At 39.9% G+C, this 14,304-nt stretch overlaps 1 protein-coding gene across 1 annotated transcript; it reads left to right on the plus strand.

Moving 5' to 3' along the window:
• The first annotated feature begins 1,874 nt into the window (after nt 1-1,874).
• Nucleotides 1,875-3,764, plus strand: LOC109787778 (uncharacterized). Its single transcript, XM_083070274.1, has 4 exons — nt 1,875-2,568; nt 2,659-2,763; nt 3,079-3,221; nt 3,513-3,764. The coding sequence occupies exons 1-4, from the start codon at nt 1,875-1,877 to the stop codon at nt 3,762-3,764; spliced, it is 1,194 nt and encodes a 397-aa protein (XP_082926400.1).
• The last annotated feature ends 10,540 nt before the right edge of the window (nt 3,765-14,304 follow it).

The following is a 14,304-nucleotide window of genomic DNA, read 5'->3' on the forward strand; positions in this document are numbered from 1 at the left end:
ATTTTATTTGATGAATTAAAATTCTGTAAAAAAAATTTAAAATTTTAGTCAAAGCCAAGCTTATGATATTGAATGCTTTGGAGATATTTAATTATTTTTCTACTACTTGCATAGATTATAGAATAATATTAATCATTCTTGTTAGTGTTGCATCGGAAGTATTTCAAAATTGAAATTGTTAAAATCCTACTTGTAATCTATCATTGAATAGGCAGATTAAATAGTTTTGTTTTGATTTTTATTAAAAATAGTTTTTAAAAAAAATCTTGATTATGAACGCATCAACAATGATTTTGTAATAAAAAATATATAAAATTAACATTCAATAATAATCATGGACACCACTTCTTCGATTCGCACGGGAGACACACTCACGACCGATTCTACTTTGGACTTCCTAAATTTAGTTTTTCAATTATCAGTAACAATTTACACAATGTTGTTTAAAGAAAAATCTTGTGCCGGGTATGATCAGGTTGTAAAAGTTGTAGCCGGGTTTTGATTTAATAATATCCTTTCTTGTGCTTGTCTTGTATTGAGGGATACCAAATACGTCAACTATAGCATTAAATAGCGACTCAAAGTTGAAATGATCTATTAATTCAATTGTAGCAGCATAGAACAAGAGATTTTTTTTACTGACTTTAGTCTCTCCAAAACAAGTGTTTTGATCGCTGACAAAATATGATATCAAAACTGATGGAAAAATATTCTAAGTTACAAGATTATCCTTTTCCAATCGGCACTTAATTGGAGTATTGATCCGATGCTTACTCGTTATAAGCACGGAACACTAGACCGAGGTATCATTAAAATTGAGCGTTTGACACTTATTTGAATTTATTATGCGACACCATAATCTTTTGCTTCTTTTTTTTTTTTTTTTTGAATTTCATAATTAATCGCCATAAATTTCCCATAAAAATAGTTTGAAATTATGCAAATGTGTGGGACCACATTATATGATGGTTGAAGCTGATCAAGTTGTGAACACTATTAACTGTAATATAGAAAGGACTACATTAAACCTTTCTATGCTCTAAGGCCGCCACATTTATTTTTGCTCAATTTCATAGAAATTTCCCCAAAAGGATAGTAAGAGTACCCGAAATTTATCAGAAGATAAAAAAAAAAAAAAAAAAAAAAGTGGCACACCATCAATAGAATTTTGTGTATCCGTTATGTCTTCCTTTTTGTGTTTTTTAACTCTATCGTATCCACTACTAAATTACTAACAAAAAGTAGCTATATAGTTTGAATTTATTCTACAACAACATTCTTGGGACTTCCTAAATTTTGGGTTTTCAAATATCAGCAATATATAATTGTGGATCCATCCCTACATCCTTGGATTTTAAGTCTCTTGTCTTTTTGATTTAAAATAAATCAATAAAATGAATAAAGAAAACCTTTTTTTTTAAATCCCCATGCAGAAACTAATCAAACTATTATCACTGGATGATAATTTCTGGACGGCTAAGGCTACTGATATCATTAACACTATTATTGCAACATGAGTTATGGGATACTCTGTGGGGAATGATCCTTCTAGGTTTCAGTTGTGTTATATCTCTCATATGTGTTAATTTTGGTGAGTTGTAGTGGTGAAGTGTTAGTAAAAGAATGTTTGAATTCTTTTGGTATGGTGAAGCCTCAGTATGATCAGATCGCTAAGGCCATGGAGATGATGGCCATGGCGATGTAGCAGCAGAGTGCTCACTTTGCTCAGATGGAGGCAGGTAGAGCTGCGGATGAGGCAGCTAGACCGGTGGTCTCTCAGGATGGGAGAGATTTAGCAGAGTTCAGGAGATGTCAGTCTCCTCAGTTTAAGGGGGGATTCAGATCCTAATGTGGCAGATCAATGGTTGAGCGAGATGGAGAAGATCTTCAGTGCTCTGGGGTCTTCTAAGGAGAGGAAGTTGGCCTATGCAGTTTACATGCTGGCAGGCGAGGCTGAGTACTGGTGGAGAGGCACCAGACAGATGATGGGGAGCAGAGGTGTGGTTGTAGATTGGGATTGCTTCAAGAGAGTTTTCTTGGAGAAGTATTTCCCGGACAATGTTAGATACGCTAAGGAGACGGTGTTTTTGAGATTGCAGCAGGGTGAGATGTCAGTGACCGAGTACGCCATGAGATTCGAGCATTTGGCACGCTTCTACACCCAAGCCATCTTTGAGGCTTGGAAGTGTAGGAAGTTTGCTGAAGGCTTGAAGTATGATTTGAGGAGAGTGGTGGTGCCTATGGTCATCACGGAGTTTCCAGCCTTGGTAGAGAAGGCAAACGTTGTAGAGCGGCTAGAGAGCTTCGGCAAGCCGGCGAAGACTGTTGGTGGGCCAGCTGGGTCCAAGAGTAGTGGTGGTTCTCAAAGGAAGCCTTATGACAGGCCCCAACTACAAGGGGGTTCTGCCACAAGGAAGTTTACTGAGAGAGCTAGGAGTGGAGCTCAGGTTTTTAGATGTTATCAGTGTGGTGGGCCACATATTGTCAGAGACTGCACTTCTACACAGCCTAGGTGTTTTAGGTGCAACAAGTTTGGCCATCTGGCCAAGGATTGCCCAGTTGGGGCAAGTCAGTCTGGAGGTGCTCAGAGGGTGGAGTGACCTAGGGCAGCAGGGTGAGTTTTTGCTTTGACAGGAACGGAGGCTTTCACCTTACCAGACTTGGTGAAGGAGAAGGGCAGAGCTACAGGTATAGAGGTTTCTATCCTGTTTGATTCTGGTGCTACACATTCATTTATATCTGTTGATTGTGTGGGGACATTGGGTTTGTTGGTATCTGCATTGCATGTTGATTTGTTTGTGTCTACTCCGGCTTTAGTTTCTGTAGTGACGTCAGAGATGTGTGTGAGATGCCCGATAGAGGTGTTTGGTAGGAGGTTCTGAGTGAACCTGATTGTATTGCCTATGGTGGATATCGACATAATCTTAGGGATGGATTGGTTATCTGCCCATCACATCCTTATAGATTGTGCTCGGAGAGAGTTGGTATTTCCTTAGTTGGAGGATGAGGTGTTGGTATCAGCGGGTCAGGCTGAGTAGTTGAGAAGGGATGGAGCTGAGTGCTTCATGTTGTTTGTAGCTTTGAGTATTGAGACAGAGAGGGCCATCACTGGGATTGAGATTGTCAGTGAGTTTCCTGAGGTGTTTGCAGATGATGTGTCGGGATTGCCACCTATGCGTGATGTTGAGTTTAGCATTGATCTGGTACTAGGTGCAGGACCGGTATCAGTGGCTCCTTATAGGATGGCTCTAGTTGAGTTGGTAGAGCTGAAGAGACAAATTGAGGATTTGTTGGAGAAACAGATGGTGAGGCATAGTGTTTCTCCTTGGGGTGCCCCGGTACTATTAGTAAAGAATAAGGATGGTGAGGCCCATTTGTGTGTTGATTATCGGCAACTAAATAAGTTGACGATAAAGAATAAGTATTCACTTCCGAGGATTGATGATTTGATGGATCAGCTGAGGGGAGCTTCGATATTTTTGATGATTAATTTGAGATCCGCATACCATTAGATCAGGGTAAAGGAGAGTAACATACCGAAGACTACTTTCAGGACTAGGTATGGTCACTATGGGTATTTAGTGATACCTTTTGGTGTCACTGATGCTTCGGCAGTGTTTATGGATTACATGAACATGATTTTCAAGTCATTCTTGGACAGGTTTGTGGTGGTCTTCATTGAGGATATATTAGTGTATTCTAGATCTTTGGAGGATCACCGTGAGCATCTAAGGTTGGTTTTAGAGGTGCTGAAGGAGAGGTAGTTGTATGCCAAGCTGTCCAAGTGTGAGTTTTGGTTGTCTGATGTGAGATTTTTGGGGTATGTGATATCGGTAGAAGGGGATTGCAGTGGATCCATCCAAAGTGGAGAGTGTGATTCAGTGGGTGCGTTTGAGGACTACTATGGAGATTAGGAGTTTTGTTGGGTTAGCGGGTTATTATCAGAGATTCATAGAGGGTTTCTCTCGAATAGTAATGCCTTTGACTCAACTGACTCGGAAAGATCAGTCTTTTGTTTGGATAGACGCTTGTGAGCAGAGTTTTCAGGAATTGAAGGGGTGATTGACTACTTCTCCAATTTTGGTATTACCTGACACTGGTGAGCATTTTGATGTGTTCTGTGATGCTTTTCACCCGGGGTTGGGTTGTGTGTTGATGCAAGGAAGGAGAGTAGTGGCATATACTTCGAGGCAACTTAAGACTCATAAGAGGAATTATCCTACTCATGTTTTGGAGCTTGTAGCTGTGGTGTTTGCCTTGAAGTCGTGGAGGCACTATCTGTATGGTGCGAGATTCAGTGTATTCAGTGATCACAAGAGTTTAAAGTACCTGTTAATTTGATCAGAAGGAGTTGAATATGAGGCAGAGGAGGTGGATGGAATTCCTAAAGGACTTTGATTTCCAGTTGATGTATCATCCTGGGAAGGCGAGTGTGGTAGCAGATGTATTGATTAGGAAATCCATTCATATGTCGGCTATGCTGATTAGGGAGTTGGAGATGATTGAGCAATTCAGAGATTTGAGACTAGAGGTGGAGGTTGTTCAAGATCACATTAGTTGTGGTATGATCGCCATAACTAATGAGTTCTTGAGACAGGTGGGAACTAAGCAATTATAGGATACAAAGTTGTTAAGGATTTTGGGATTGCTTGGTACCGAGAGGGCAGCTAGTTTTGAGCTTAGTGTTGATGGAGATTCCCAAGTGGAAGTGTGATAGTGTCACTAAGGACTTTGTGGTTGGGTTGCCTAGGACAGCTAGGAATAGTAACTCTATCTGGGTGATTGTTGATAGGTTGACAAAGTGTTCGCACTTTCTTCTTGTCAAGAGGTGTCCTTGGAGAGGCTTGCACAGTTGTATATTAGAGAGATAGTACAGTTGCATGGAGTACCTTCCAGTATTATCTTTGATAAGATCCAAGGTTTACTTCTAGGTTGGCAGACTCTGCATCAGGCTTTGGGGACGAGGTTGAGGTTGAGCTCCGCTTACCATCTACAGACAGATGGTCAGTCGGAGAGGACAATTCAGTCACTAGAGGATCTCCTAAGAGCTTGTGTATTGGATCATCTAGGTAGCTGGGAGGAAGTGTTTGTTGAGATTCATAGTGGTGAATCAACTCACCTCTGAAGATTGAAGGTTTTGATGATAACAAAGTGAGGAACAAAGCTGACCAAGTATCAAAAAGTCAAAAACAAAGTCAAGAGGAAAAATATGACTATCATGTTGTAATAGGAGTAGTTTAAAAATTGTATTGTGTTGTTGAGCTTATTTTTCATGTGTATGCTTTGTGCATAAACTAATCTTTATCTAATCTAATTAGGAGTGAGTATGATGATGAGTTTGAAGCTTAAGAAGTTATTTTGAGACATAAAACAGAGTTTTGAAAACTAACTCAAAATAATCGATTATCATTAAATATAATCGATTATTCCAGCAACAGATAAAAAGGATACCTTGCTACAATAATCGATTATTTATGAAATAATCGATTATCCCAGGAATCACTCTCTGGAATAATCGATTATCCTGCAAAATAATCGATTAAATTGTTCTTGGTTGATTTCCAAAAATCATGAAGAACAAAATAATCGATTATTCTTTAAAATAATCGATTATCTGGTTCTGAAAAACTTATAAATAGTTTGCACATTTTGAAACTTCAGAGAAAAGATAGAACAGAGAATCAAAAAGAGAAAAACGTGATTGTGAAGTCTTTGTGACCTTCTTGGAGAGTTTTCTTTGTGAAACCAAGAAGAAAAACGTTTTTGAAATGCTTTGAGAAAAGATCATCGTCATCATCACATTCTTGAAAAGATAAAGATTAAGATTTGCTTCTGAATTCCAGGTGAATTCGTTCCTTAATTCTTTGTGAATAATTGTAAATCTTGAGTGGGTTTCTCAAGTGGTAAGGAATTCTTGTAGTGGGTTTCTATAAGGGGTGCTTTCTTGGGGTCAAGAAAGTGATTATTTTGAATGTAGGAGTGTATGCATGTGTGGAATGCTTGTAAAACTTTTTCATTAAGATAATGGAACAAATCTTGATCAGGTTATGATTGAGGACTGGATGTAGGTCACATGTGGAGTGGCTGAACCAGGATAAAAGACTTGTGCAATCTTATCTTTTACTTTGTGTAATATCTTGGTTGTATGTTGAAGAGATTATTCTTGATTAACATGTTTGTATATGCAACATTGGTTTAAACTGAATCAAAGTATTACATATTAATTGTTCTTAACTTTGAATCTCATTAATGGTTAATCAAGAAAGCATATAGGATTCATTTTTCATTAACAAGTCTTTAAGTAACTTCTTTGAAAATTCATATTAGAAAAGTTTGAATTGAAATAAAGATCCTAAGAACTCTGAAAATTTTAAAGTTTCATAGAATCCAATTCAACCCCCCTCTTAGATTAAGCCATTCTTTTCCAACAGTGTTACCATTAGTGGAGTTTACTTACAATAACAGTTATCACTTGAGTATTGGCATGGGCCTTTTGAGGCTTTGTATGGCAGGAGGTGTAGGACTCCATTATGTTGGAATTAGGAGGGTGAGTCAGTAATGGTTGGTCTAGAGTTAATTCTTTAGACTACTAAGATGGTGAGACAGATTCAGGAAAGGTTGAGGGCTACCCAGAGTCGACAAAAGTCGTATGCTGATAGGAGGAGAGGAGACCTCTAGAGTTTGAGGAGGGAGAACACATGTTTTTCAGGGTGGCACTCACTACTGGTTTGGGAAGGGCAGTAAGGGCTAAGAAGCTTATTTCGAGGTTCATTGGTCCTTACTAGATCCTTCGTCGTGTAGGTTCGGTAGCTTATCAGTTAGCGTTGCCTTTGGTTCTGTCCAACCTGCATGATGTGTTTCATGTTTCACAATTGAGGAAGTACATTAGAGACTTAAGTCAAGTGGTAGAGATGGATGAGGTGCAAGTTAGAGAGAACTTAACCTATGAGAAGAGACTGGTAGCTGTGGTTGATCACAAGTTGAAAGAGCTTCGTGGCAAGTCCATCAGCTTGGTGAAGATTCCTTGGGATGCAGCTACTAGTGAGGCTACCTGGCAGGTGGAGAGTCAGTTTAAGCAATAGTATATATTCCTCTTTTTAGGTAACCCTATTTTCTGGGACAAAAATTCCTGTTTGTTGGGGGGTATTGTAACGTAGTAGGTTATTTCAGAAGGCCCAAAAGCTCAATATGGGTGATTTAGTAGCCCAGAACGGGCCGTTCCCAAACTGGAACGGGCCGTTCCAAACTACTCAACTAACTTGTAAATCGTAGTTGAGAATGGGCCGTTCTAGAGGGAGAACGGGTCGTTCCAAACCCCAAAACGAGGCGTTCTGGATGGAGTACGGGCCGTTCTAGATGGAGAACGGGCTGTTCTGGATGAGTCCCAGAACGGGCCGTTCTGATTTTAGAACGGGCCGTTCTGCATGTGATTTTTGAACATGATGAAGGGGTGCAGAACGGGCCGTTCCGGATTCGGAACAGGCTATTCTGGCCACTCTGAGATTTCTATAAATAGGTGTTGTGTGGTTGAGGAGAAAGTGAAGTTTTTAGAGAGAAGTTTTAGAGAGAAGGTCTCTGGGTCTGTGAGCTCCTTTCTCTCCCAAATTTCTCTGTATGATTCATTTTCTCCTCTAGATCACTAATGTCTTCTATTTTTTCTTGAAATTCAGATTAGGAAGCTTTCTTTGGGAGGATTGAAGTTTCGGGTTAAGCTTTGGAAGGGAATTCTACTTCTTCTCAGTTATTGGCTATTTTGCGTCAATCTTCAGGTGAGGGAAACTAGAATATAGGTTGTTTAATTTCAAGAGAGTTAGGGAAGCTTTATGCATGGTGTTTTTTTGTTGAAATAGTTGAGTTGTTGGGTGCTTAAGTTGATTTATGTTGTTTATATTGTGTAAGTTGACATGATAAATGAATTTTAAATATGTTGTATATTAATTGTTGAAGTTGTTTATAAAGTTGTTAAGTTGCATTAAGTTGATATTGTAATGACTAAAGTTGCATAGTTGTATGATTGAATAAGAAGTTTCCAAGCTGGTATATAATGCTTATTGTTGTATTGTTGTAAGTTGTCTATTGTTGTTAAGATGCCTATTATTGTAAAGTTGTTAAGATGTCTATTGCTGAAAAGTTGTATGTTGTTTAAGTTGTTAAGCTGATTAAGCTGTGATGATGAGTTGTTGATCATTAGGACTAGGGGAGATATTTTCGAAGTTGCTCATTCCATTGTGTGCATTGAGATAGTTGTGGTGCTCTAAGAGCCCAACTTGTTGAAAAATCCTCCTTGGGAAGTTGTCCATTGGAGTGCATGTTGTGTTGTTCTCCTCTAGGACTTAGTTGATCCCGTGTGTGGGCAAGGTCGAGACACACGTGTACAAAGCGACCACGGTATAGGGGTCAGGCCGAGCTATACCGATTACAAGTGGCCAGATGTTTATTGTTGTAAAGTTGTTATGGTGTTTATTGTTGTAAAGTTGAAAAGTTGGGGACATATGGTGAAGATATATGTCCTATGTTGAGATACATAGTACTAAGGTGATAAGTTGAAAGTTGTTTTAAAGTTGAATCCCTTAGTACTGTGTGGGCGACATGGAAATAGTCGATCCATGTCATGGTTGAATGACCAATTTGAGTAAGGTATCTAGTTAGAGATGTAGTCTTTGACTAGATACTGGAGGGTGCGTGGTACTTGGAGAACAGTGGGTGGGCTAACTCCACATGTAGATTGGTGATGCTAGTCAAGGTCGTGGTAGGCTCACACCCAAACCCTTTTGTCCTAACAGTAGTAGTAGACCTCTGAGTTTAAGTGGCACACCTGAGAAATCGCCTATTGTTGTCTATACCTAGTTCTCTTTGGAGTTCCTAACGCTGTTCTATACCTGACCTAGTTGAGATAGGTCAAACGCTGGATTCGGTAGGGTTTATGCCACCTAGACTGCTCAACCTCAGTTGTTGGAGATCTCCCAGTTGTACATGCGTGACGACGCATTAAATATTAAGTTGTATATTGTTGTTGTTGTTGTATTAAAGTTGCTTCTAAGTTATATAACTGAGTTGGGTTTTTATGTTGAACTGTATTGTCGTTTGTGATGATGATTGATATGCATTAATATCTGTCATGAGATACATTTATTACATGATTGTTAATATGATGAAGTGTGTGGTGTTTGGCTTCATGATTGATGGATTGTATCTTATGCATGAGTAGTATTGGATAGAGTATGGTGTGACTCTATGAACTAGTTGGATGATTGTGTGGTATAGACTATTGTTTGTACTTGTATGATTGATTTTTGAACTCTAGCTTACCCTTCTGTTTCCATGTGGTGGAACTGCGATGATCATACTTGGTATGGGAGCAGGTCAGGGCTAGCTTGGAGTTGAGGTATCCGCTGCGAGAGGAGGAGTTTTGATCCTCGTGTTAGAGTTACCATTTTGGGTAACGATTTTGTCTGTGCTTGACTGACACTAGGAAATATTATTTTTGGGATGACTGGACATATATGGAATTCCATTTTATAACTAGAAACTTAGTTATTTTCATTTTTATTTGTATATGTATATATGAGTTATCCAGCTTAATATTTCTTAGTTTCACTAGCAATAGTGCGATTCCACTAAGTGTAGAGATCATGGCGGGTCGTTACAACAAACATCTTAAAACTTATCTAAAACGTGATAATTAATTCTTATAATCTTGATGGTGAAATTTTATTTGATGAATTAAAATCCTACTTGCAATCTATCATTCAATAGGCAGATTAAATAGTTTTGTTTTGATTTTTATTAAATTATTTTTTTTAAAAAGAATCTTGATTATGAACACATCATCAATGATTTTGTAATAAAAAACTATATAAAATTAACATTCAATAATAATCATGGACACCACTTCTTCGATTCGCACGGGACACAAACACTCACGACCGATCCTACTTTGGACTTCCTAAATTTAGTTTTTCAATTATCAGTAACAATTTACACAATGTTGTTAAAAGAAAAATCTTGTGCCGGTATGACTCAGGTTGTAAAAGTTGTAGCCGGGTTTTAATTGAATAATATCTTTTCTTGTGCTTGTCTTGTATATTGAGGGATACCAAATACGTCAACTATAACATTAAATAGTGTTCCGGCTAAGGGGTGCGCTAGGGTTTCGTCCTAAGTCGAACCTCAAAGCCAGAGCATTCAAAAGTGTAATCTGCCTTCTCAACTCTAGGGTTTTGGGTTTTATAGTATGTCGTTCGTGGGCCTCTTGGGCCCCGAGAATGGCGGGATTTTGCTAACCGTTATTATCTCGATGGCGTGGGAATAAAGGGAACAGGTTTAGCCAGGTTTTGACCGACAGGGTCCATGTCGAGGGCCCCGTCAGGTTTTGACCGACGGGGTCCATGCCGAGGGCCCAGACAGGTTCTGATTGGTTGGGCCCATGCCGAGGTGTCGAGAGAAATCCGATATGGGGTGCTCCCGTGTCAAGTCCGCTGAAAACCGAGCTCACCTTTGGGAAGCTGGTTGAGTCACTAGCGAAGCCACCGTACGCATGTCCACCCTCTCGGTATCCGACCGTAACCGTGAGGGCTTGAGGGAGTCGGTATCCGACCATGACGGTACACTTGCCTTCCAGCCCTGAGCCGTTAAGGCGAAAGGGCTTGAGGGAGTCGGTGTCCGACCGTAACCGTGAGGGCTTGAGGGAGTCGGTATCCGACCATGACGGTACACTTGCCTTCCAGCCCTGAGCCGTTAAGGCGAAAGGGCTTGAGGGAGTCGGTGTCCGACCGTAACCGTGAGGGCTTGAGGGAGTCGGAATCCGACCGTAACCGTGAGGCTTGAGGGAATCGGTATCTGACCGTGACGGTACACTGTTAAAAATGAATCTCAAATCATCTAGTCGCCCAAATACCGACTAGGGAAACATGCCACAATTTTTTCTAAGTTAACATGAATATCAAATCATCTAGTCGTCCAAATACCAACTAGGGAAACATGCCAAAAAATTTTCTAAGTTTAAAATGAATATCAAATCATCTAGTCGTCCAAATACCGACTAGGAAAATGTAAAAATTTTTCTAAGTTAAAAATGAATCTCAAATCATCTAGTCGCCCAAATACCGACTAGGGAAACATGCCAAAAAATTTCCTAAGTTTAAAATGAATATCAAATCATCTAGTCGTCCAAATACCGACTAGGGAAACATGCCAAAAAATTTTCTAAGTTTAAAATGAATATCAAATCATCTAGTCGTCCAAATACCGACTAGGGAAACATGCAAAAAAAATTTCTAAGTTAAAATGAATTATCAAATCATCTAGTTGTTCAAATACCGACTAGGAAAATGCCAAAATTTTTCTAAGTTAAAAATGAATCTCAAATCATCTAGTCGTCCAAATACCGACTAGGGATTTATCTAAAAGTTGAAGCTCACCTAGTCGGACTTTTGCCGACAATCACGAGTTTGTCTTCGAGTTATTTATACTCGCCCAGTCGGACTTTTGCCGACAATCACGAGTTTGGTCTTCGAGTTATTTATACTCGCCCAGTCGGACTTTTGCCGACAATCACAAGTTTGGTCTTCGAGTTATTTATACTCGCCCAGCCAGTCTTTTGCCGACAATCACAAGTTTTGTCTTCGAGTTATTTATACTCGCCCAGCCGGACTTTTGCAGACAATCACGAGTTTGGTCTTCGAGTTATTTATACTCGCCCAGCCGGACTTTTGCCGACAATCACGAGTTTGGTCTTCGAGTTATTTATACTCGCCCAGCCGAACTTTTTCTGACAATCACGAGTTTGGTCTTCGAGTTATTTATACTCGCCCAGTCGGACTTTTGCCGACAATCACGAGTTTGGTCTTCGAGTTATTTATACTCGCCCAGCCGGACTTTTACCGACAATCACGAGTTTGGTCTTCGAGTTATTTATACTCGCCAAGCCGGACTTTTGCCGACAATCACGAGTTTGGTCTTCGAGTTATTTACACTCGCCCAGCCGGACTTTTGCCGACAATCACGAGTTTTCCTGCGAGTCAATCAATTTGAAAATAACAATTTTTATTATTTGATGTTACCTCGTTAAAAACCTTTGTAGCATAAAACCCTCGCAGCAGACTCCCATGCTTCCTCCACAAATTAACATCTGAGCACGAAAGTCCATTAGATGTTGACTAGGATCCTGTTTTCCGTCAAACGGTTCCACCTGCTGATACGAAGCTGTTCTTTGACAAACCAGACCTCATATTGACGATCCGAACGGTCAGAATGAAGAACCTCACTTCCTGAACCTATAGTCCAAAAATCAGCCCGATCCAACGGTGAACGACTTCACACCGATTAAAACACAGTACCAGCTCTGTTTTGTGCTGGAACACTTTCACCTACTGATATGAAGCTGTTTTCTCCCAAACCAGGCCTCCGGTTAATAATCCGAACAGTCATAATGAAGAACCACATTTCTGGAACCTACAGTCCAAAAATCAGCTCGATCCAACGGTGTAAGACCTTACACCAACGAAAACACAGAGCCCACTCTGTTTTTGTGCGGGAAACTTCCTCTCCTTCTCTCTCTCTGGGTCGCGCTCCTCTTTCAAGCCATTGATCAACGCCATCATCTCCTCCATGGTAGGGTGTTGTTGTCGTGGTTGGATGTGCCGCCTCTCGCCATAGTAGAGTGTAGGTTTTTTGTATTTCTTGGGGTGTAGGAAAAGTTTTACCGTAGCCCCACGGTGGGCGCCAAAATGTTCCGGCCAAGGGGTGCGCTAGGGTTTCGTCCTAAGTCGAACCTCAAAGCCAGAGCATTCAAAAGTGTAATTTGCCTTCTCAACTCTAGGGTTTTGGGTTTTATAGTATGTCGTTCGTGGGCCTCTTGGGCCCCGAGAATGGCGGGATTTTGCTAACCGTTATTATCTCGATGGCGCGGGAATAAAGGGAACAGGTTTAGCCAGGTTCTGACCGACAGGGACCATGTCGAGGGCCCAGTCAGGTTTTGACCGACGGGGTCCATGCCGAGGGCCCAGTCACGTTTTGACCGACGGGGTCCATGCCGAGGGCCCAGACAGGTTCTGATTGGTTGGCCCATGCCGAGGTGTCGAGAGAAATCCGATATGGGGTGCTCCCGTGTCAAGTCCGCTGAAAACCGAGCTCACCTTTGGAAAGCTGGTTGAGTCACTAGCGAAGCCACCGTACGCATGTCCACCCTCTCGGTATCCGACCGTAACCGTGAGGGCTTGAGAGAGTCAGTATCCGACCATGACGGTACAAATAGTGACTCAAAGTTGAAATGATCCATTAATTCAATTGTAGCAGCATAGAACAAGAGATTTTTTCATTGACTTTAGTCTCTCCAAAACAAGTGTTTTGATCGCTGACAAAATATGATATCATAACTGATGGAAAAATATTCTAAGTTACAAGATTATCCTTTTACAATCGGTACTTAATCGTTGATCCAATGCATACTCGTTATAAGCACGGAACACTGGACCGAGGTATCATTAAAATTGAGCGGTTGACACTTATTTGAATTTATTATGCGACACCATAATCTTTTGCTTTTTTTTTTTTTGATTTTCATAATTAATCGCCATAAATTTCCCATAAAAATAGTTTGAAATTATGCAAATGTGTGGGACCACATTAAATGATGGTTGAAGCTGATCAAGTTGTGAACACTATTAACCGTAATATAGAAAGGACTACATTAAACCCGTACCCGTATCCGTCAATTTTTTTATTTTTTATTTTTTATAAAAAAATAACATTTTTAGATTTTTTTTATTATATTTAATTATAATTAAGTTATTTTTCTATCTCATATTATAATAAATAATCACACATAAAAAAAATATTAAAATTCTTTAATATAATTAAATTGAAAGTGGGTATTAAATTAAAAATTGGAACAGGGACGGGTACCTGTACCCGCTTTAAAGTATCGGCCGGGTTTTACCCGTACCCGTACCCGGACCCGGTCAAACCGAGTATTCTCCGTCAAAGTCGGAACGGATTCGGGTATTACCTGCGACTATGGGTATATTTGTCGTCCCTAACTGTAAGGCTTCTACATTTATTTTTGCTCAATTTCATAGAAATTTCCCCAAAAGGATAGTAAGACTACGGGGAATTTATCAGAAGATAGTTTCAACTAGTGATATTCAAAAAGAAACAAAGAAAGAAAGAAAGAAAAGTGGCACAGCATCAATTGAATTTTGTGTATCCGTTATGTCTTCCTTTTTGTGTTTTTTAACTCTATCGTATCCGCTACTAAATTACTAACAAAAAGTAGTTATAGTTTGAATTTATTCTACAACAACA

Source organism: Cajanus cajan, chromosome 1, assembly GCF_000230855.2.
Source record: "Cajanus cajan strain Asha chromosome 1, NIPB_CcT2T_4, whole genome shotgun sequence".
NCBI lineage: Eukaryota > Viridiplantae > Streptophyta > Magnoliopsida > Fabales > Fabaceae > Cajanus > Cajanus cajan.